The sequence below is a fragment of the Melospiza georgiana genome, chromosome 22, assembly GCF_028018845.1.
Source record: "Melospiza georgiana isolate bMelGeo1 chromosome 22, bMelGeo1.pri, whole genome shotgun sequence".
Taxonomy (NCBI): Eukaryota; Metazoa; Chordata; class Aves; order Passeriformes; family Passerellidae; genus Melospiza; species Melospiza georgiana.
The window spans coordinates 5,112,518-5,137,123 of NC_080451.1; the positions used below are offsets into that span (position 1 = coordinate 5,112,518).

Genomic DNA, 24,606 nt, shown 5'->3' on the forward strand with positions numbered 1-24,606 from the left:
CTCAATCTCTACTCTGCTGTGTTGGGTTTTTCCTCCAAACATAAGCCACATTCACCAACAGACACTGATGCTTCTTTCTCTATTTGAAAACCTTTTAGCTCTCTGAGCAACAAAAAAAGTCTGAGGAGAAAGAAACCCCTCCTGAGCAGGACTTTGCCCTGGGATGGGAAAGGTGCCAGCAACTCCATTAAGCCTCCTGTGCTGTCCTTATTGATTTTCTGTGGGCAGCACGTGGATGCTGTGGGGTGAGCAATGCTCTGAGGCTGAGCTGAGTGCATCAGCAGGGACAGGCTGTGCTGCAGTGCAACATCCCTCCTGTCACAGACAGCTTGGATGGAAATTCCTTCCCTTGGGGTTTTTCCTCCTGAGTGTAGGGCAGGATGGTGGGGATGGATGGAGAGCAGAGATCTCTGCAGCCAAATCTGGATCTTGGGGTTCATTGCAAAGGGCCAAGTGCAGGGACCTGCTGGGAGCTGCCAAACACAGCTGGAGCAGGGCTGAGAGAGGAGAGGGGGAGAGAGGGTGAGAGGGTGAGAGCAGCAAGAGAGCAAAAGCATCAGAGAGGAAAAGGGGTAAGAGAATAAACGGGGTAAGAGGCAAGGGAGAGAAGTTCCTGTTACAATACCATGAATCATCTTCTGTGTAGAATATTCTGATTCTCACTAACCAATCTAGCACAAGATACAAATCTTACAGCATTTCCATACAGCCTATAAGAATCACTACATTACCACACTGTGCTCCATTTTAAACCCTAAAATCTCCTCTTTGGGCCCTTTCTGCCAAGCTGTAGGGTCTGCTCTGAGCCTTGGATTTGCTTGCAAGCAGAGGGCCTTATTTTATCAAAAGGGGATCACCTTCAGCCAGCCACACCATTGTTTTTTTGTTGTTCAGTAACTGAGGGATCTCATAGCTTGCTTTCATTTCAATCTCGCTTATAATTTCAATATTCTCAAAATCTTTTGCCAGACAATCATATTTATAAGGCTTTCCTGTTTCATCTTCCCCAACACTGAGAAGCTGAGAGGCCTCAGGAACAAAATGTAAACAATGGTTATCTGCTGCTGTGGAATGCAACAGGTGCATCTGGGATTGGTCTCATGTGGTTGTTTCTAATTAATGGCCAATCACAGTCAGCTGGCTCGGACTTTTTCTGAAACAGAAACTTTTGTTGTCATTCTTTCTTTTTCTATTCTTAGCCAGCCTTCTGATGGAATCCTTTCTTCTATTCTTTTAGTATAGTTTTAATATATCATAAAATAATAAATCAGCCTTCTGGAACATGGAGTCACATCCTCATCTCTCCCCTCATCCTGGGACCCCTGTGACACCATCACACCCTCAGGCTTTGCATGGGGCCACACCACATCCATGAGCACAGTTTGTGCTGCTGCTGCTGCGTTCCCACACCACTCTGTGGGATTGTGTGTGTGTGCTGTTCATGGTTCCAGCTGTCAGGTGTGGCTGCTTGAAGCAGAACTTGGAGAAATGGGACAAGATGTGGCACAGCTCCTTGTGCTAATTCTGCTCCAGGCTGCTTTTGCTGTGAACATGAGCTTTGCCCCAAAAAGCTCAGCAGGAGAGCACTTGCATGGAAACCCTGACCTGAGTTTTTGCCAGCTCTGAAATTCCAGGCAAAAGCAGTGCTCTGACATTTCATGTCTTTATTTTCTGTACTATTTCGTGGACATTTTTTAGAATAGCAGAAAGAGAAACCTTGTGCTGTATTGATGAGGTTTTCTAATGAATCAGCCCATGAACAAGTGCTGGGTTTTAGCCTTGCAGTATGTTTTTCCATTCTTCCATGTCTCTGGCTAATTCCACACAGATTCTAACTACTGAACCATGACCATTGTATTAAGAAAGAATCCAGGCAGGCCCTTACAATTCTTTTGGCTGGTATATTAGCAGGCTTCAAATGAACTGCAACGTGTCAAGGAAAAAGTAAGGGAATGGAAAGTTTTGTTTCTTTCTGCTGTGTTTAATCAGCTTCTCCTTGATTCTTTTTTAATGAAAAGCCACAGACATTATTGCGAGTTAATGACCAAGTTTGACAAGAATGCCCTCAATCCTCTCTTTGCTCAGGGTAAAGACTTTGTCTCTCAAGTTTTCTGAGCTGGAAATGCAAAGTTAAAGGAGCAGCTGCAGGAAGAGGAATGAACTGTGTCCTGGGAGCTGCAGCTAAGCTAACACTGCAGTCCTGCAGTGTTTGGACACCTTGGGTGCTGCTGCCTTTATCCTCTCCCTTAACCAAAGGAGCAGATCTGCTTGGGTGCTGCTGGAGTGGAGAAAAGTCTGGTTCAACATTCTCAGTGCAGGGAGGGGAATGCCTCAAACCTCCCACCAAATGGGTGAGATGTTGTTTTTCATTAAACCTGGTATTTGGAGTTACTCATCAGTTCGTGCAGGAAATGGGGAAACTCTAAAAACTTTCAATTCCAAGAACACACTCAGCAAAGCTGCTTTGGATTCAGGATGGGGCACTTTTTTATTGTTTGTGTGCTATTTTGACACTGTGTACAGAGATCTCCATAGTGAGAACTATCTGTGGCTTCAACATAGAATTCCAAGACATTGGGTAGTGTTGGAGGTACCTTTTTCCTATATTAGTTTCCAAGAAACACTTGGTTTTCAGCCTCAAACCAAGTGATGCTGCTGTTTTACTGACTCTGACTAATAAAACCCAGCAAGCTAAACTTTACCATTGCTGGAAGACTCTTGCAGCAATAAATTCAATTTATGAGAACTCCTAATAAAAGTTTACTTATCTTTCAAGTGCCATGAAAGAAAATGGGCATTCTGACCAAAAAAAAAAAAAAAAAAAAAAAGAAAGAAAAAAAAAAAGTCAAGATTTTGCTTTTTTTATTACAAAAAATGACTATTCAGTGAAGCATGAAAGTTTTCTCTCAGACCCTGTTCCTCAGCATGTTCTCACAGTCACCCTTGGTCCTGGATAAATGCTGGAATAAACAAAACAAATAGCATTTCACCACACATGCAGGAGGATAAAATAAAAACCACATCGTGCTGGACCACAAATGCTTCAGGAAGTTCTGGCTGAATGTGAAAAGCACTTTGTAATGCTAATAAGTGTTTACCCTTTTCCTTCCTCGAATGTAATCAAATGTACAGGGAAAGCACATGGCTTTTAGAGCTGCTGATTGCAGGATCAAAAGCTTTGTTATTAATTGCACATGAATCTGATGTTGTGGGGCCCTTAAGATGTCATCTGACATCATTGTTTGCTCCCTTTGTTTATGGACCCTCCTTTCAGACAGGGCAGTGCCTGCAGAGCTCTTTGGGGAGCTCTTTGCTGGAGTGGGTGATGCATTTCCAGCTCTGGGAATGCTTGAGGCACAGGGAACTCACCTCACAGCTTGGATTATGGGATATCCCTGAATTTGGTGCTGACCCTCCATAAATCCCACAGCAAGTGGGATGGGGTGACAATTATGGACCTTCTGCCTGCTGGGATCCACTCCCTACCCCAAACTGCAGCAGGCTGGCCCTACATCTTAATAAACAACCAAAAATCCCTGAAATTGGCCTGCTCTAAACAAGCAAAGCAAACAGCTGCTCCTCATTTGAAAAAAAAAAAAAAAAAAAAAAGATGTGACATCCATTTCCCAAATGAATCTGCAGATCTTCTTAATGCAAATGTTTTTGGGAAAACAAAAAGCAGCTGTTTATTCTTCTTTGTACCTATTAGCAGGAGAACAAAATCCAGGATGCTTGTATTTCTTCCACTAAGAAAAACATCCTCTTGGCCTCCACGTTCATTTAGAGCTCAAATTGTTTGAAATACACTGGGCTGCCCAATTCTGCTATTGCTGTGCTGCTCCAGCCAGCAGCTAGGAGCTGTTTGTGTTCCAACTAAAAGCTGCTACAAGTGGAGTTGTCATGGAGTACTTTGCATGAATTTTGGGACTGAAAGAGAGAATTTTACAACAGGCATTTCCAAATTTATCAGTTCTGGCCTCCCAGCCCTGAGGAGCATTAGATGTGTGGATCCTTGGATAAAGAATGAATAATTTGGCCTGTAATGAACAGGTTTGCTTTTCTTAATTACTGTTGGGAGGCAGCTCAGAGGGAATGCAAGGGCTGGAGGAGGATCTGGGAGCTGCAAAATGGGAGCCATTTGGGATTGCTCCATCTTACAAAGCAGAGTGAAGGAGGTTGGGCTGAGGAGTGGTGGCAAAGAACTGAATTTGGACTCTGTTGAGCCTTCTGAGGTCATAGGGCTGCTCTCCCAGCTGGGGAGGGATAATTTCCTAATTTCCCACCTTTGGGGTTGTTTGGTTGTGGCTCTGGATGGAGTTGGATGTGGTTTTGTGTTTCTGTGCAGTAATACAGCTCCTGTTTTTCCTGACATGGTTCTCCTGTTTTCTCTCCGCCCTTCCGGGCTCGTTTATTCGTGCCACCCCTGAGAGCTGTTCTGTGTGCATGGGCTCCATTGTGGTGCAAATCCGTGTGCTGCAGGCCTGCCTCGCCTTTGTAACCCGAGCCGGGGCCATCTGTGTGCTTCCCTGGGAACGGGGCTGTCTGTGACACCGGGGGACAAGCTGTGTGACACCCCAGTGTTTGACACCCAGGGGACAAGCTGTGTGACACCCCAGTCTGTGACACCAGGGGACAAGCTGTGTGACACCCCAGTGTTTGACACCCAGGGGACAAGCTGTGTGACACCCCAGTCTGTGACACCCCTGTCTGTGACAGCCAAGGGACAGCCCTGTGTGACACCCCTGTGACACCCAGGGAACAAGCTGTGTGACACCCCTGTCTGTGACACCCCTGTCTGTGACACCCCTGTCTGTGACACCAGGGGCCAAGCTGTGTGACACCCCTGTCTGTGACACCCCTGTCTGTGACACCAGGGGACAAGCTGTGTGACACCCCAGTCTGTGACATCCAGGAAAAGCCCTGTGTGACACCCCAGTCTGTGACAGCCAAGAGACAAGCTGTGTGACACCCCTGTCTGTGACACCAGGGGACAGCCCTGTGTGACACCCCTGTCTGTGACACCGGGGGACAAGCTGTGTGACACCCCAGTCTGTGACACCAGGGGACAAGCTGTGTGACACCCCTGTCTGTGACACCCCTGTCTGTGACACCAGGGGACAAGCTGTGTGACACCCCTGTCTGTGACACCCCTGTCTGTGACACCCCTGTCTGTGACACCAGGGGACAAGCTGTGTGACACCGCTGTCTGTGACACCAGGGGACAAGCTGTGTGACACCCCTGTCTGTGACACCCCTGTCTGTGACACCCCTGTCTGTGACACCAGGGGACAAGCTGTGTGACACCCCAGTCTGTGACACCAGGGGACAAGCTGTGTGACACCCCTGTCTGTGACACCCCTGTCTGTGACACCAGGGGACAAGCTGTGTGACACCCCTGTCTGTGACACCCCTGTCTGTGACACCCCTGTCTGTGACACCAGGGGACAAGCTGTGTGACACCGCTGTCTGTGACACCAGGGGACAAGCTGTGTGACACCGCTGTCTGTGACACCCAGGGGACAAGCTGTGTGACACCCCTGTGACACCCAAGTGACAGCCCTGTGTGACACCCCAGTCTGTGACATCCAGGAAAAGCCCTGTGTGACACCCCAGTCTGTGACACCCAGGGGACAAGCTGTGTGACACCCCTGTCTGTGACACCCAGGAAAAGCCCTGTGTGACACCCCAGTCTGTGACACCCAGGGGACAAGCTGTGTGACACCCCAGTCTGTGACACCCACAAAAAGCCATTTTTCACCCCATGTTGGCACTCCCAGCTCCTGCAGCAATGCCAGGGAAGAGCTTTTGGCTCCCCAGGGCACATCTGCAGCACAGACAGGCCCAATGGGGTTTTTTGGGGTCCTGGCAATAAAACTGGGGTGAAACCCGGCCTGACCTGTTCCAAAAGAAGCTGCAGAGGAAGCTCTTGGTGCTTAATGGATTTTTATGTTTTCCTGGGATCATTGTCTGGTGTAGCTCTGAGATTCCCATACTGAGGCCAGGTCAGGAGTCTGCAGTTGGGATGTCTTACCTGAAATCACTGTAGTGGGAATCACCCCAGTAATAGGAAAAAATGCTTTATTTTGGGGCAGTCTGAGCAGAATAGAAATGTTTTATTAGTGCATATACCCTGTTTTTGGAGATCCTGCTTCAGGTCACCTCCAGGGCACTCTGCCTTGGTGGGGGTTGGATCAGGTGTCCCCTGAGGTCCCTTTGTGCCCTGACAAATCTGAGATCCCGTTATCGCTGGCACAGCAGCCTGTGTCAGCACCTGCCTGCCTTCCAGCAGGCACCTCCCATCCAACACACATCCTTTTAGAAATAACTAATAATTCCTTTTAAAATAATGCATCATTTCCTTTTAAAAATAATTAATAATTACCCCTGGCCTTAAGCAGCTGGAGGTTGCTCATTCTTCCACATCACTTCAGACCTGGCAGATACATTACAAGCATGTAAAGTGCAGTTTACCTGTGTAAAACGCACCTTTAGGGTTACGAGTTTGCTGCTCGTTATCTTTTCTGGGCGGCGTTTGCCGTGCAGCCCGCCTGCCTCGTGCTGCCTTTGGTTTAAACTTCCACAAGTGCATTTAGGGAGCGATGTTCCCGCGCAGAGGCTCCGGGACCGACTGAGGGCCGGGCCCGAGCTGCGGGCGCGCCCCCCGCAGGCCCCGCCCCCGGGCCGGCCCCCGGGCTCTGATTGGCCGCCGCGCTCACCCCCGCGCCGCAGTTGGTGCCGCCGTGCGCCGCGTCCCCCCCGCGCCGGTGGCGTGGTTCGCTCCGCCCCGCCCCCCCGCCCCGCCGCCGCGCATCCATACTTGGCGATGGCCGGCGAGCCGCGCGCTGATTGGCGGGGAGCGGCGCGGGGGCGGGGCCGGCCGCGCTGACCCGGATGTTCACTGCCGGGCGGCGGCGGAAGCGGACGGGCCGCGGCGTCGAAGCGACAGGGACGGACCGGGAGGCGCCGCCGTTCTACCGCCCCGCGCACCCGCCCAGCCGACATGGTGAGAGCGGGCCGGCCCCGCGCCCCCGCCCGCGGCCCCCGCCCTTCCGCACCGCCCCCCGCGCCGGGTCCTGCGCCCACACCGCCCCCTCGCACCGGGGGGCCTCGCCCGGCCTCCCCCGGGCGGTGGGGACGGAGGGAGGGACGGCCCGGGCGGTGCCGCCGGGGCGCAGGGAGGGCTGGCCCGGCCTGAGGGCGCTGCCGGGGGGGGCTGGGGCTGGCGGAGGCTCTGCCCGGCGCTCCGCAGGGCCCGGGGGCGGGGGGCTCGCCCGGGGCTGCGCTGCCCGGTCACTGCCAGCCCGCCGGTCCCGGTACCGGGCGGTGCTTCCAGGGGGAAGGATGTGGAATGACACGGGCAGTGCTTCCGCTTTGGCGGAGAACGGTGCCGCCTGGGGCGCTGGGAGCGCTGGGCCGTGGCTGTGGCTGCCGTGCCCGAGTCCGGGCTGTGTCCCCTGCCGGGCCCGTGGCTGCCGTGTCCGAGCCCGGGCTGTGTCCCCCGCCGGGCCCGTGGCTCCCGTGCCCAAAGCAGGGCTGTGGCTCCCGAGCCCGGGCTGTGTCCCCGGCCCGTGGCCGTGGCTCCCGTGCCCAAAGCCCGGCTGTGTCCCCCGCCGGGCCCGTGGTTCCCGGGGCCGGGCTGTGTCCCCCGCCGGGCCCGTGGTTCCCGTGGCCGGGCTGTGTCCCCCGCCCGGAGCTGCCCCTGCCCTGCGTGTGCCGGGCTCGCCTGGAGCTGTGAAATGTGGAGAGCAAAGGGGCTGCAGCCCTGGGTGCTGCTCCTCCTCAGGGCTGGGAGCTTTCCCTTCCCCCGGAGAAGCCCCGGTTGGCTCAGCCGTGTGCCCTGATCTGTCTCGCTGTGTTTCCCGAGTGGATTAGCCCGGGGCACGAACCCTCTCGATTCCCCTTCGGTGCTGTGCAGAGGGAGCAGCCTCCAGCCGCTGCCCGGGCCCTGCTCTGCTCAGGGGCTGTTCCCGAGCTCCTCAGGCACTTGGAGGGAATCACATCACTTCATGCTCCTGGGGATTTGTGAGTCAGGGTTTCCAGCAGGACAATTCAGCAATGTTCAAATGTGTTTAGCTCACAAAGGAACACCCCACAGCCTGGCTCTACAGCAGTTTAACCACATCAGTGTAATCCTTCACTTCTTGCCTTCATCCATAGGAATTCCAGAGGCAATGCCTTATGTTCTTTCTCTGGAGCTGGAGCGAGCTGTGTCATGCAGGATAAAGATTTTAATGTCAGGTGAAAGGTGAAGAACAGTTATGATCAAAGTTCTGTTCCGTGTTGGTCCAGACAGGAGCAGGTGCTGCACCTGAGTCCAGCACAGAGCATCTCATTCCAGCTGTGGGCCTGATTTTAACACACTGACATCTGTGTGTGCAGGACCTGCCTTGGAATCTCAAACTGGGATTCCAGCAAACTCTCCTAACTTATGCCCCTGCAAAAAATTGTCACAGGAAAAGAGCTCAGAGAAAACAAGGAGGCTTCATGGAAAGTAACAACAGTGGTACTAACTTTGAAGGGGTATAAAAACATCCAGTCAGGGTTTAAATGTAACTGTGCCAGTTGTTTGGAGGAGGTGCAGCACAAATCCTTTGGAAATTTCCTGAGTGTCACCAGGTTTTGCTGCCTTCTGTTTTTTTCATGTTTAGTTGTGGAGACCACTGGGCATAGGAAAAATTGGCTCAGAACTTCCAACACTCTTGTGGTGGTTTCCAGTGTTAAAAGGACTCCAGGGATGAACCTGCAAGCCTCCATTTTCAGCTCATGTGCAAACCCAGTGTTTGGGGTTCTTCCAGGAGCTTTGCTTTTGGTGCTCTGAGAGCAGAAGTGGAGCACTGAGAGGATGGAATGGCCCTTCCACTGCAGAGAGCAGGTGGTGTGGTGCAGGATATTGGGTGAAACACCTTCCTGATACCTCAGGGTTACCAATATTTGTGTAGAGCAGAGCTTTGTCTCCTTGGAGAGCTCAGAGCTGTGCCCACATTTCAGTCAGGTGCTCAGGGAAACAGGGCAGGGCAGCACATGGAGCTTGAAAACTGCCTGGATGGATGGATGGATGGATGGATGGATGGAGTCTCCTGTGCTAAAAATAAATGGAATGCACAGTTCAGGGCAAAGCAGCACTTGGGAGAGTGGATCTGCTGAGATTTTCTGGAATTGTGGGTTACAAATGGATGGGATCCAGTTACTCTTTGTAAAAATAAAACCCTTAATTTCCAGGTTATGTAAACTGGCCTGATCATGTTAGCAAGGATTTCTTCTGCTATGCAATTCTTGGGGAAAAGGAGGACAATTTTAGCAAAATTTATGATTTAATCATCCATAAATTCAGGCTGCCTAGTGCAGTGCTGGCTGGGCATCATCTGTGTAGGATTTGTGAGGCAGATAAGGAGCAGTGAAGCCCAGCCCAGGGTGTGTGAGGTGACAGTGACACCAGCACAAACCTCCTGTGCTGCTCAGGGTCACTCAGATTTTCAGGACAGGATTTGTTTGTGTGGAATCAGAGCCCATCTGTGACCTGGTCATGTCCTTTTTGTACCTCCACCGTGTGCTGTGAGGGTGGGGGGATGTTTTCAGTACCCACAGCAAGTCCTGTGCACCTCGTGCCTTTGAGAAACACCAACTTCAGCTCTTTTGTGGAGTCTGTGTTGGATCAGGCCAGCCAAGTGTGTGAGCTTAGCTCAATGTGATCTTAAACTGCAAATGCCCCAAAATAATCAAGTCAGAGGGGATCTCTGGGAGGGGGAATGCTGCCCTTGCAGTGATGCTTCAGCTGTGGTTTGCTGGGCAGGGGAAGCATTCAGCAGCTGAAGTTGTTCAAACAGGATTTCCTCATATGGTAAATATACATGCTGATACGAGGCTAGTTCACATCTGGGAGTGAAACAGAATGAAAGTGCAGCTCAGCTCTTTTGGGGGGCTATTTTTAGTCCTTGTTAGTGGAGTTGAGTTGAGAAATTACGTTCTTTGGAAAAGTGACAATGCTGCCCTTCTCAATTTCTGCTTCCACAGCTGTCAGCTTTGCTTTCCATCCATCCCTGACTTCCCTGGTGAAGGATGGCTGGGGTGCTCATCATCATCATCATCATGCAGCACTGCCCAGTGCTCTCTGCTGCTCCAGTTTGCGATTGGGGCATCAGAGAATGTGGAATGGTTTGATGTGGGAGGGACCTTGAAGCCCATCCCATTCCACTGTCCCAGGCTGCTCCAGGCCCATCCAGCCTGCACTTGGACCTTGGGCACTGCCAGGGATCCAGTGGGCACCCTGTGCCAGGGCCTGCCCACCCTCACAGGGAACAATTCCTTCCTTCCCACCCATCCCTGCCCTCTGGCAGTGGGAGCCATTCCCTGTGTCCTGTCCATAGTCTGTCACCATCCTTCCTCACAGCTCCTTCAGGCACTGGAAAGCCCCAGTCAGGTCACCCCAAAGCCTTAAAATTCAAATTTAGGCTCAGGGTACTTCTGTAGCAGTATCCTGTGCCCCTGTTTGTCCTTGTGCCTGCCCTTTGAGGGGGTGTTTGGTCAAATCCAAGGAGCTCCTTACCCTGCAAAGTGAACTTGTAGAGAAATGTTTTGCTGCAATTTGAGCTGGTTCACACCCTGACAGACCCACCTCAAGGTAAAATAAAACTCTTTTCAGTGCCTGCTGAAGGGAGCAGCTTTACTGGAGAAATGTGAGGTTCTGAGAGGTGCCTGTGCCTGGTTTAGGGCTGTGAAATCCCAGGATAGTTTGGGTTGGAAGGACCTTTAAGGCCATCTGGTCCAGGCTGGTCCATGCTCAGCCCTGTTTTACCCTGGTTTGATCCAATGTGCTTTAATAACTTCTATTTCCAGGTGAAGGAGGTGATTGTCCAAGTAGAAGATACTCAAAGGAGATGCTGATCTTCTGTTTTTATCAATATGTTTTAGTCAGTCCCTTTCTAAAGTGATTCATAAACTGATTTTTAAAGTGCATGATAAAATTTCCTGCTTTCCCACTGATTCATGCTGGGAGTTCTGAAGAATTTCAAAAGCCTCAAGCAAATAAATTTTTGTGTCTCTCCTTAATGCAAGGAGAAAGGCCCAAAGCTTGTGTATGCTTCAGTTCTTCCTGAGCCTTTGCCATTTCCAGGAATAAGGGCAAAAAAAACCTCACTTAAAAACATGAGATTTCAAATTTGAATTTCTTTGCAGCAGAGGCTTCATCCCTGAAGGAGTAATTAATATATCTGACCAACACAAGCTTTTCCCAGGCTTCCTGCTCTCTCTAGTTGGGCTTTAGCCCAAATTATGTTTGCTGATAGGTTGTGATAATTAAAAAGCTTCTCTAAGTTGAGGATCAGGAGCTCAGGGCAGTGCAGTGGGGGTGAGTGGAGTATAAACTGATCCTTTTCTTCCTCTTTGGTGTGATGCCTTCTTAAATATTCAATAGTCTGTGACTGAGGGGTTCCTCTGAGCAGTGCCCAAGTGCTGTGGTGGGAACCTGGTTAAGGTGTGAGTGGAACACTGGGAGGGTGAGAAACTCTTGTGATTTGACCTCAATAATTCAGGGGTCCTGGACCTGGTGCAGAGGCCAAAATTCCCTTCTTAGTCCCTCGTCCTAAGGCAGGATGGGAGCAGATGTTGCAGACAGGCTGTGCTGGGGAGTTGCAGCTCTTGGCCGTGTGCTGGATGAGACATTTGAGACTTCCTTGGTGTGGCACGAGGGGAAATGTGGTATTGAGGAAGTTTTAAAGCTCTGCTGGTTATCTGACAGGGTTTATCATTTAAGGAAGGAGCTTGGCTTGTTTCTCAGCTAAATCATTGTAATTCTCCCCTGGAATGGCAGATGCAGTGGAACCCTGTCCTTCTCTTGTGTTTTTGATGCAGTGAAGTTTTGAGCGAGGCTCTATTCTGTTGTTTTGTGCCCAAAGTTATCTTCTATTTAGAATGACTTTAGTTGCATTAGGTACCACCTGGTGCTGTGTTTCCTGGAGTGGTGGTCTGAGCCTTGGCACCCAGCACTGGATTCATTTCCTTGTATTCTCTGGTGCTGCTGTTTTGCCCTCCCTCCCTCTCTGAGGCTTTAGAAGGAAATGTGCAGCTTGCTTTGAGCTCCTGCTCTTTGTGCCACACCTTCCAAGCCGGCCTGAAGAATTAGGAAATGGATTTGCAGCCACTTGACTTATCTGGCTGCCCTGCTCAGAAGTTGCCTTCTTTATTCCTGGCTCTGTGCAGATTAAACCTCACTAAGTTCCTTTTTTTCATCAGTGGAGCTGCATTATTCCAGTGCAGGCTTGCTTTGGGCGCCCTGGCTCTGGGTTTAACCCCTGGGGACTGGAGGGCAGGGGTTGCAGCCCTGCTGCAGAGCCTCCCTGGCCCTGGAGGGGACTGGACTGTCCTTCCCTGATCTGGAGGGGACAGGACTGTCCCTCCCTGGCTTGGAGGGGCTCTGTGCTTCCCTGGCTGTATAGGGGACTGTCCTGTTCCTCCCCGCCTCTGGAGGGGACAGGACTGTCCTTCCCTGATTTGAAGGGGACTGTCCTGTCCTGCCCTGGAGGGGACTAAACTGTCCCTCCCTGCCTCTGGAGGGGACAGGACTGTCCTTCTCTGCCTCTGGAGGGGACTGTCCTGTTCCTCCCTGCCTCTGGAGGGGACAGGACTGTCCTTCCCTGCCTCTGGAGGGGCTCTGTCCTTCCCTGGCCATGAAGGGGACAGGACTGTCCTTCCCTGATCTGGAGGGGACAGGACTGTCCCTCCCTGGCTCTGGAAGGGACAGGACTGTCCTTCCCTGGCTCTGGAGGGGACTGTCTGTCCCTGATGTGTCCTTCCCTGGCCCTGAAGGGCTCTGGAGGGGACAGGACTGTCCTTCCCTGGCTCTGGAGGGGACTGTCCCTCCCTGATGTGTCCCTGCCTGACTCTGGAGGGGACTAAGCTGTCCCTCCCTGGCTCTGGAGGGGACTGTCCTGTCCTTCTCTACCTCTGAAGGGGACTGTCCTGTCCTTCCCTGAAGGGGACTGTCCCTCCCTGGCCCTGAAGGGGACAGGACTCTCCCTCCCTGGCCACAAAGGGGACTGTCCTGTCCTTCTCTGCCTCTGAAGGGGACTGTCCTGTCCTTCCCTGAAGGGACGTCCTCCTCACAGAGTGGAGCCCAGACCTTTCCTGCTGTGCTCCCTTGGAATTTCAGTCACGTCCTTGTTGCAGTGGGTGTGTTAAGGGCCTGGGTGAAAGCAGAACTCAGGAGCTCTCAGTTTTAGCAGCATCAGCTGAAACAAGGCTGGAAACAGCACTTAAGTAAGAGGATTTTGTGAGGAAGGAAAAATGTTTGAGACTGCACTGAAGGCAGAAGCTTAGTGGTTGCCTGAAGCCACCATAAATAAAATACTCTTTATTCTCTCAGGGAGTTCTGTTTGTGTTTCTTTAGGTGATACTTTTTTTCTCTTTTCCATTAGACAAACTGCTGAGTTTGACAGTGATGTTGTGTTACCTGCCTTCCCTGGACATTTTTGCCTTGGTAAATACCAGGATTTAAAAAGCTTCTGTCAGGCCTGGCTGCCAGCCTGGGCTTGCAACCTGAGACACCTCAGGAAACAAGAGCTGGGGCTTTTGGTGTTAATGCAAGGGAGGAGAGAGGCATGAAATGGAGGGATGAGGTACAATATCAGCTGCATTGTGCTGACTGCAGCTGTATTTATCCACCAGGTGCTGCCACCCCGCAGAGAGAGGTTTGGGTGTGATCTTGGCTCAGCATTGATGCTGCTCCTCTGGGTGGCCAAAAGCAGCTTGAGGTAGCCATGAGTCCAGGCAGGGCTGATGCAGAGCTTGGGAAGGTGCAGAGTGACAAGGTGGAGTAACTGTTAACTGCAGGAAAAACCTGCTGGGGGTTGAAGCTGGCACAGGTGTGCCAGGTGAGCCCTGCTGCCACAGAAAGTGTCACCCTGCTGGGAATGGCACCAGAGCCTGTGGAGCTGGCTGCCTGTGTGCTCAGGTGGGTTCAGAAGTGATGAGGAAGGCATGAAAAACCTGCAGGGATGGGCAGGTCTGGGAATTCCAGCAGAGGAAGGAATTGTGGCAGCTGTGAATGTGCTGTTAGGTGTGATATTCCTATGGCTGTAGGTGTGCAAAGCCAGGAGCTTCCTGCTTTAAACCTGGAATTCCTGGGGCAGAACTGGGCTGAGAATCCCTTTGCTCCAGCTGGGAAGGGCCCTCAGCTGACCCTGTGGAATATTGGGGTGTCCTGAGGCTCTGACCCAGCAGAATCCTCTTTTCCCAGCTGGGAAGGGCCCTCAGCCAACCCTGCAGAATATTTGGGGTGTCCTGAGGCAGAATCCCCTTTCCCCAGCTGGGAAGAGCCCTGCAGGGCACTCGCTGAGCCATCTCATGTGTGACCCAAGCACCAGGCATATTAACCTACTTTCCTGACCTTTGAGGAATGGCAGAACTTTGAGGGAAGAGGGCTAATGAGAGATCCTCTGTCCCCTGCCTGCCTTGCCAGGCATCCGGTTACTCGCCAGAGTTATCTCCTGAATTTACAACCCTGGCTGCAGCCTCCAGGAGCTGCAAAGTGCTGAGTTTGCACCTCAAGCCAGGCAGCTGTTGGCTCCACAGAGAGCTGGGATAGAGCAAATCCTGAATTTGGGATGTTGACACTGTTAGTTCTGCTGTCAGTAAGCACAGTCACCTTCAGACACAGTGCCTGCTCCATAGTGTGTATTTTCTCAAATGTTTTTGATGTGATTTCTCACAAAACTGCATTTAAGTTGCAGTTGACTGCAAGGAGAACCTGGATCTGCCAGGCCAAAACCAACTTGCCCAACTTTGCTCTTTCTGCACAACATAAAAACTTCTCAATTTTAATTGAGCAGGTCTAAAACTTCTGTGACCAGCCTGATTGGAACATGAAGCAAACAGGAGTGCATAGAAGAAAAGAGCATTTGAAAAGGTCATTGGGCATTAGCAGGATTAAAAGAAAGCATCACAAATGACATGTTTGCAGATGGTCAGGATGGCAAATGGCAGTGCTGAATCTCAGAGCTGCTGTATTTGTAGTAATTATGGTTTCAATTAAAAAAAATGAAAGAAGTGACCCCTGTAAAAATTAGGCAGCCCTTCTCTAGGGATGGACTGGGGCTCTTCCTCAGAAGATTTGAGTGGAAGGCAGGAAGACAGTGTGAAAAACAGGTCACCAGGCTTGTGAACTGACTCAGACCTACTGCATTGGGTGATTTCAAAACATTTTGGGGCACAAACACGTTTGTGTTCATCTCTCCTCGTAGTGAAACCAGGTGTTGCAGCTGCCTCAGGAAAGCTTGCAAAATCAGGCCAAGTCCTTGTCCCTCAGTGCTGTGCTCTAACAGGTTATTTGCGTTTTGTTTAGCTAAGATTTCCTATCTCTAGTTAGAGCTAACAAAGAAAATGTTATTTTTGTGAAATTGAGACTGAAAATGGGGAAAATCCCCCACTGTACAGTAACATTAATCATAAAACCTGTTGGCAAAGTTGGTCAGTTCTACAGGCAACTTCAATGTCTTTAACCCATTTATTAGAAGTTAAGCATGTTTTTTTTTTTTGCAATCTGTGCAACTTTTATCTGCAGCCCCACTTTCCTCTTTCATGTGGGGCTAGCAGGTTGCATAGTCACTCACTGCCACGATTTATGGGGAAGTGACTTTTTGCAAACTTTATGCTTCACAGGAATTCTTGGCACCAGATGAAAGCCAGTAAATTGCATTGTCATGTTCAATGACAAGTTTAATAAATAAAACATTGTTTCTGTTACCCAGAAGACAAATGCTGGTGCAGAAATCATTAGTGATCCTGGCAAAAGGTCGGGATGAGAAGCTGTTCCCAGAAAGCCTTGGTGCTGCTCCATCCTGCTCTCCTGTTGGTGTGTGATGCCTCTTTTCCTTGGGCACATGATGGAGACCTGCCCTGGATTTGTATAAACTAAAGGGATACATTAGTTTTGAGAGTAGACCCAAGTTTGTGCCACCTGGAAATACATCCTTGCTGGGAAGGAGGTGCCAAGGAATTGTTAATTTTTCTCTGTAGATATGCTAACAGGAACTGCATCTGCTCAGAGAACACCTTCAGAAAACACCCACAGCTGCAGAATGTGCTCCTGGAGATGCCTGAACCTTACTGGTAAACAGGGAATTGCAGACAAGTGCCCTGCTCCAGGCTCTCAGGGGTTGTAGCTCCTCCTCCCTGGGTGTAAAATGTTTTTGAACATTATTATGGATTATTTAGAGGCTCATAGATGGGAGTGCCTTCAGTGTATTAGAACCCACTTGATGATTGTTTTAGAGTTGGGCTGGGGGGTTGGGGCTTGTCCTGTGGGCAGGGAGCTGGCCTGGTTTGGAGGTGGGGATGAGGAAGGGAAATCAGACACAGGATGCTTGGAAGAGCTGCTGGAGGCTAAAGGGATAACCAAGATTTGGCAAAACACTGATCCTTGAGCTTGTCTGAGGAGGAGAAGATCTCTGTGGTGGCTGCCCTAGAAGCCCATGGCTGCTCCTTTAATCTGTGCAGGACTTGCCCTGGCTGTGTTGGCAGCCTGGCATGGTGAGAAGTGTCCTGTGTCAGCAGCACTGGTGCCAAAGACAGTGAAGCTGCCTTGCCTCTCTCCTGCCCATGGATTATTTTAGTTCCTCCTCATGAGGCTGCAGGGCAGATGGATGAGCTGCTTGTTCCTAGAGAACCTCTTCAAAGAGGTCCCTCTTGTCCCTCTGAACTTCACCTGAGTTCCATTCCTGGAGCAGAGGAGGACAAAAGCTGCTCAGTGTTTTTGTGGGTTTTTTTTGGCTGTGTTTGCAGTGTGTACAACACCAGCACCTGAACTCAGGGAACAAGTTGTGAGAGTGTGTTCTGTCATTAACTGGGGCTGGTGCTGCTCAGTTGTACTCAGAAGCTGGAGCACTGCAGAATGAGGTGAATAATGTGCAGGAAAACATCTCCAAGGAGGATCTGCTGACTCAGAAGCTGTGACGTGTAAATAAATACAGATTACAGGGGACCTGGGGCAGCCAGAGCACAGCAGCCTCTGCTAAAGCCTTCTGATCCATCACTTCTTGCTTTTATTTTAATCTCTGATCCTTCTCACTTGGTATTCCTGGGAGGAGTGGTGGCAGCACTTGGGGCTGTTTGGGCTTGACCACAGCAAATTGGGCTGAGCTGGTTCCTGAGCATTCCATGTGCTCAGACGTGTTGGAGATAATAAAAACCACTGCACACCCCAACCAAAACCAGACAAAGGCAAAAGTGGCTGGAGAGAAGGAGAATGAGGTCTGCATCAGTGTCTTGTTTTTTAATAATCTTTGACCTTTTATGACAGTCCACAGCAGAGTCTGTGTTCAGGTTTTATTACCTTTGATTGTTTCCTAACTGTGCTATTGCTGGTCCTCCCCAGCACACCTTGCTGTCACAGAGCTGTGATTTATGAGTCCATTACAAATGGTTTTAGATAGGAGCTGCCAGAGGAGGGTTAATAGTCAAGGGAAAAGTCATATGGAAAACCAGATTGTGAGGAATATGTGCAGCTGATGGAAATGTCATGAGTGCAGAACTTCTCTGGGATTTCCCAGGTCAGACAGTTCCCATCTAATATCCTAAAAAGTGAATGCTGACAGCTGAAAAGGAAACCTTGCAACTTAACATACTACTGTACTTTTTATTTCCCAGGGGTTACAATAATTCAGGCCTTGCTGCAGCTTCTAGCAGTTGTGTGTCTGTCCAGTTGTGTCATTGGAAAAGGGAATCTTCTGCCCTTGCAGCTCTGCAAGTTGGCAGGGATTAAAATGACAAGCAGGAGGGGAAGCTGGGTATCTGTTTCAATTAAAAAAAAACTTAGTGCTGTAGTACCACAAAGCTGAAATATTAGTCAGACATTCCTGTTGGGAGAACTGACAGGAAATATGTGATTTACAATCCTGGGTATGTCTGCAGCTTGAAAGGAAGGAAAAAGAGTCATTTGCTGGTTGTGTCTTTCTGGCCCTGGATTAATTTACAGAGATATTTTGCCTGCAAACTGACCAGTGACCAGAGTGCTCTGGTGTGTGCTTGCTCTGAATTGCATGGCACTGAGCAGATGTTCTGGTTGCAGTGTCTCACGAGGTTTTTACCTTATATTTTTGCTGTCTGAACATTCAGATGCTGCCTGTACTTTGAATTTGTGTAACCTTTCAAATGCTGCTCTTGGCTGGAACTTGGGTGTGAATTGTCCCAAGATGTTTATCTGCCACATCAGGGGTGGGGCTTTTTCACTTGAGTAATTTCTGGGTCCCTCAGTTGTTCTCAGCTGATATCAGAGATGGAGAAGGGAGTTGGGAGCACCATCATGCCTGGAGCAGAAATGTTGTACTGGGTTTGCTGGTGGAAAAGAGTAGGTGGCCTGAATTATATAATAATTATAATATAATGTAATATGGTACTATATGATATGATATTATATATGATATTGTATATGATATTATATATGATATATGATATATGATATGATATTATATCTTATATTATTTAACATATGATGTTATATTTTAATATATTATATTTTAATATATTATATGATTATATAAATATATTTATTATTATTATTATTATTATTATTATTATTATTATTATTATTATTATTATTATTATTATTATTATTATTATTATTATTATTATTATTACTGTTACTATTGTTATTATTATTTTATGGTGGAAAATATTTGGTGGCCCAAATGATTATTTTTAATTTTATTTATTTCCCAGGAAGGGCTGAAGTGGGAGGAGCTCCCACTGCTGTAGCACGGAGCTGTCTCAGCTCTTGGCTCAGGACGTTGCCAGTGGGGCTGGTAAGAAATAGAGTCCAGAAGTGAAACCAGCCTGAGTTTCTGTTTGAAAGCACTGCCCAGCTCTGTTTGTGCTCAGCAGGCTCAGATGAGCAGGAATGTCCCAGCAGAGGTGTGGAGGGAGATTCAGTCCTTTGTGATAAAGGGAGCAAATTCCTGCTGAGTGCCAAGCCAGGAGCTTTAAATGAGTGTTTTACCTCCTTTCAAGTGGAATGGCCTTGGGAGAGCTGCAGGTTTGTGTAAGCCCTCCTGGAAGATGGAATATAGGTGAAGTCTCAGGTAGCTGGCAGTAGAGAACTGTCCATTGCCACGCTTGGGAATGGAGCCTGTGGGTTTTTGTAAGTGTGTGCTGTCAAAAGCACTTGTAAAAATATTTTAGAAATGCAGAATACCTGTAGTAACTCGGCCAAGTGCTGGTGTCTGTGTAAAGAGCAAACAGGTGAACACTTGAGTGAAGTGTTCCTGCTTCTGCTGGAGCTGGAGAGGCTCTGGATGTGCCTCCTGGAGCAGAAGAGCTCCGTGGCCAGTGCCAGGGCTGTGCCAGGGCTGCAGGTGCCAGGAGCAGCTCTCTGCTCCCAGCTTTGGGTGGGTTGGCTCCGCTCCTGTTTGCTGGGGGCTCCAGCACACCCTGTGCCCCAGGAGCTCTGGCCTTTGGACATGGCAAGTGGAGTCAAAAGGAAGTCCAGCTTGTTGCCTGTTTCATTTTTTGTGATTTCCATACCTGTAGTAACTACCTGGCATTTTTTTATTTGTGTTTTCTGCGCTGAATGACGTCTGCCCACACTCAGCCTTTAAAACTAAGGTGCACAGCTATGCTCCTTTACAACTGCACCTTTATACAATTATTGTTATTAATTTTTCAGCACATTTGAGCTTTAACACACAGTGCCCAGATGACCTGTGGCTGTTGTGAGAGGGTTTCCCTTTTGTAAATAAGCTAAATACAGCAAAGAGACCAAACAGAAGAGGAGGTGCAGACAAAGGAAGCTGTAAAATAACCAGTACAGACATCCTCATAACCTTTTTCCCTGGGGCAGTGCCATGGGAATGCTGTAACAGGTGCTTAAGTGGAGATTCTAGATAGGCAAACATCTTTAAAGGAAACTTATTAAAGAGCTTTCATCTAAGCTAATATTTTTAGTCTTTTGAGATTCCTATGATCTCTAAATCCTTCAGTGACTTCAGCTGTAATAAAACCTCATTTGGAATTTCTGTCTGAACTCCCTGCTCCTCCACAGGAGGTTCTGGGCTGGATGAAACAGGAATGGTGGAAAGGGACCTCCTGTCAGGTAAACACTGAGCTCATTAAGTGCTGCAGGCTCAAAGAGCTGGGCTGTGGGAGCAGCCCAGCCTGGGAGACAGCCTGTCTGATCCCCTGCCCAGAGAGCTGCAGCCTCCCCTGGGTAAAGGCAGAAATTCCATGGAAATGTTCTGTCTGGAGGCCTGGTAGGAAACCTGGTCTTGATGAGCATGTGGTTTTACAGAGGAATTAAGCAAGTGGGAATCCAGGACAGGTGAAGTTGAGAGAAGTAGGTGGGGTGTTTGTGAGAATCTTGACTCCATGTTTCGGAAGGTTGATATTATATATTAGATATTATACTATACTATATTATATATTATTTTATATACTATATCTTATATATTATAATTATATACTAAAACTATACTAAAAAGAGAATGGAATATAATGTAATGTAATATAATGTTATATTATACTGCATTGTATTATATTATACTGTGCTATTCTATGCTATATTAATACTATACTATATTATCTGATATTAATACTATACTATATTATATATTGTAATTATATATGAAAACTACTAAAGAAAGAGAAAGGAATATAATATAATATAATATAATATAATATAATATAATATAATATAATATAATATAATATAATATAATATAATATAATATAATATAATATAATATAATATAATATAATATAATATAATATAATATAATGGAATATAATATAATGGAATATAATATAATGGAATATAATTAATATAATTAATATAATATAATTAATATAATATAATTAATATAATATAATTAATATAATAATTATATACTAAAACTGTACTAAAGAAAGAGAAGGGATTTCATCAGAAGGTTAGAAAAGAATGAATAATGAAATCTTGTGATTGACCAGAGTCTTGACACAGCTGGACCATGATTGGTCATCAAGTAAAAACAATCCACATGAGACCAATCAAAGAGGCACCTGTTGGTGAAGCATCTGCAGCCCACATCCCACAGCCATCAGAGAGTTATTGTTTACATTTCTTTTCTGAGGGTTCTCAGGAGAAACATCCTAGTGAAAGGATTTTTGTGTCAGTGGCAGTGGGGTGTGACATGTCCTGATTCCCCAGAGCCCCTTCCTCTGCTGGTTGTGGGGGACTCTGGGGGGTTTCAGCTCCTCTGATCCAGGGCCACTCTCAGAGCTGCAGTGGCAGCACAGGCTGGGATGTTCCCCCTCTGTGACACAGAGTGTCACTGTGTGCTGCTGGCACCTGGATGTGCTCCCTGTCCCTGTGTGTCACTGCCTCCATCTCCTGCAGCTGGGCAGAGGCTGAGCCAGAGGCTGGGTTTGACCACACTCCTGCCTTTAAATCCTCACCTGCATAGAAGGAACCAGGAGCAAAGATCCTGGTTCTTCACTTCCCTGCTCAGTTCTGAACTAGGATGTACCCCAAGGTACCACTTTGCTCTGTGATTCGCCAGCTTGTGTTGCCTTTCTGACCATTCCAGCTGGATTTATGCTGGATTAAAGTGGCTGAATAATCATGGATTTAGGGACACAACTGCAGCAGAACCTGCCTTTATTTTGGTGCTTTAGGAGATCTGCTGGCAAGCTGTTTAATTACCTGAGTGCTCTGTGAGAAGCTGAGGAGTCCTGCGGCTCAGCCTTGCTTTTCCCTCCTGCTACCAGGGAAATGCACTGTACCAGGCACTGTATGGGCCTGCATATTTTTGTTTTTCCATTGCACACAGCCAGGGATGTCAGCTGTGTCTGAACCCCTTGGAGGATCTCTGCCTTAAACAATCCTGCTCGTGTATTTCACAGCTGTTACTGGATATTTTGGGTAAAAATGGTCACTGCAGGTTCTCCTGGTTAGTCCATAAACACTGCAAGTGTGCATTCTCCTCCATGCTGTGTACTTTATTTTCAGCTTGCTTCCCTGTAAAATACTCACTCTGGGGTTGCAGCTTTAGTGGTGGTTTTTAACATCCTTCTCTAGGCTTTTTTGTCTTTTAAACAATTCTTGCTGGCAGAGGAGGGCAGAGCACTTCCCTGAGTGTCCCCATGATCACAAGTGAGGAGCAGGACCCTGTGGCAGTGTCTGTGACAATGCACCAGTTTCCTTCCTGGGTGGGGGGACAGCAGGAGGTACGGACAGTACCTGGCAAGGGAGATCCCTCCTGGCATGGCTGCCCAGCTGGGCAGGCACAGGCCACCTCCAGAGTCTCTGTCCTTGTGGTCTGGGTGTTCAGTAGCTAAAAATTCCCTTCCCATGGCCATCTAATGGACAGCTTCCTAATGGATGTCCCCAAAATTCCCCCCTTCCCTCATTCCACAGGTTTGCCTTAATTGCAGGAAACTCAGCTTCCTGTTTCTCCCTGTCCTGGGGGCTGCTCTGTTGGATAATGTGATAATGGAACTGTGTTAGTATTGGAGCTGTTGTTAAATAAGACTTTGGGAGCTTGGCAGAACACGGGAGGGTGAAATTAAACCTCAGCTGGTGGGATTTGGGTGGCTGGAAATGGCGAAGAGAAAAAGGAGGGGGGGAGCAGTGAGAGCAAACTGGTTGTGCTTCACCTGACCTGGGATCAAAGGAACTTGGGCAGGTTTTGGGTGCTGTTAGGTCAGCAGGAAAGGGTCTGTTTGTGTCTGTTGGTGGAAAGGACAGCTAAAGGTTATGTCAGGACCATGGTTCAGCTCCTCAAGTGTCTAGTCACATTTTCTAACACTGAAGTGGAGTTTAAGGTTGTTTCTTTGTGTCAGCATTGGTGTGAGAGCAGCTACAGTGAGCCCTTTGCAGAAAGCTGCTGTGTTGGCTCTAAATAAATAACTGATTTCTTAGATACAGGCAGCTCTTGGTGTGTGCTTTGTAGAAGGAAATAATGATAATGCTTTATGTACATATTTCACTCTGGTTTTCTGATAAAGCTGCAGGGCAGAGGGAGCTCTGTGGTGGAACAGAGTTTGCCTTGGGTGCTGGTTATCTCAAGCTGATCAGTGCAAAGGAGGAAGTGTTAAACCTGCTTGGGGAGAAGGAACTTTCAGTTCCCTAACCCAGGTTATTATTGAGATAGTGTGGATAAAACAACACAACAACACAACATTAAACACTTTCAGAAACACTGGAAGGAGTTTGGTGAGGTAAAGACTGCCCTCCTTTCTATCAACTGCACGGTGTTAAATTGCCAAGTCAATAATCCACCATCAAATGTAGAGAATTCTATTTGTATTAATGCAAAGCATGCTGCTGCTGGAGCTGTGTGTTGTGTTTCCTGACCACCTTGTGACCAAGGGCTCTTCTTTTCTTGTTCCTGCAGAGTGACCAGCAGCTGGATTGTGCCTTGGATTTGATGAGGCGCCTGCCTCCACAGCAGATAGAGAAGAATCTCAGTGACCTCATTGACTTGGTGAGTACTGGCTGCTTCCCAGGAAGTGCCTGCTGACAAAGGGCTGGGATGTAAAAACTTCTCTGGGGCGTCTGGAACGTCTGGTGTGGTATTTTCAGGGTCCCCAGGACGATGGAGGAATTGAGAATCTGACTCCATGTTCTTAGAAGACAAATTTATTCCTTCCCTTCCCTTCCCTTCCCTTCCCTTCCCTTCCCTTCCCTTCCCTTCCCTTCCCTTCCCTTCCCTTCCCTTCCCTTCCCTTCCCTTCCCTTCCCTTCCCTTCCCTTCCCTTCCCTTCCCCTATACTAAAACTATACTAAAGAATAGAGAAAGGATATTTACAGAAGGTTACAAAGAATGATCATGAAAACTCATGACTGCTGCCAGAGTCCCAACACAGCTGGCTGGGATTGGTCATTAAGTCAAAACAATTCACATGAAACCAATCAAACAAGCACCTGTTGGATAAACAATCTCCAATCACATTCCAAAGCAGCAAAACACAGGAGAAGCAATCAGATCATTATTATTTTCATTTTTCTCTGAGGCTCCTCAGCTTCCCAAGAGAAGAAATCCTGGCAAAGGGATTTTTCCAGAAAATGTGACAGTGGCAGTCTGGTGATGTGTCTGTCCCCTTGTCTTTGGGCAAGGTTGAGCAAACAACCACTGGCCAGGCAATGTCAGGAATGCAGGGGTTGTTTGGGGCTGTGTGTGCAGGGACACTGAGTGAGTGTGAGCAGTCATTAGCAGCTCTCCTAATGAGCTCAGCCCAGGTGCCAGCTTGGAGGCTGCTGTTGGAATTTGGGACAGTGAGTGCAGATGGGTGCAGGCCTTGCACCTGGGTATTATCTCCTGATAAACAACCTGCTGTGTGCAGCTCTGGGAGCTGCAGTGGCTGTGCTGCCCCACAGGCTGCAGAGACACTGCTGAGAAGGGCTGGGCATCTGGAGAACACCCAAATCTATTTATAATTTGTGCTTTCTCAGATGTTCTGCAGTCTAGTGTCAAAAACCAAACCTGGCTGACCATTTTGTGTCTGATATCTTTTATTCTGCTTGTCCCTGGAACTTTTTGTTGTCCTTTGCACACTGCTAGGGAGGAAAACTGATGTAAGAAGGATTTCTAGGCTCCTTACAAGTGGCCCATCCTGTGATGCATGTTTGGGCTATAATAACCT

The 24,606-nt window shown here is 48.5% G+C and overlaps 1 protein-coding gene across 1 annotated transcript in view; it reads left to right on the forward strand.

The window, feature by feature from the left end:
• Positions 1-6,892: 6,892 nt before the first annotated feature.
• CAPZB (capping actin protein of muscle Z-line subunit beta) overlaps positions 6,893-24,606 on the forward strand; it is a 64,708-nt gene continuing 46,994 nt past the window's right edge. Inside the window, exons 1-2 of the mRNA XM_058039547.1 lie at positions 6,893-7,003; positions 23,358-23,447. Coding sequence (XP_057895530.1) covers positions 7,001-7,003; positions 23,358-23,447 — 93 coding nt within the window. The 5' untranslated portion in view covers positions 6,893-7,000. The remainder of the gene's footprint in view (positions 7,004-23,357; positions 23,448-24,606) is intronic.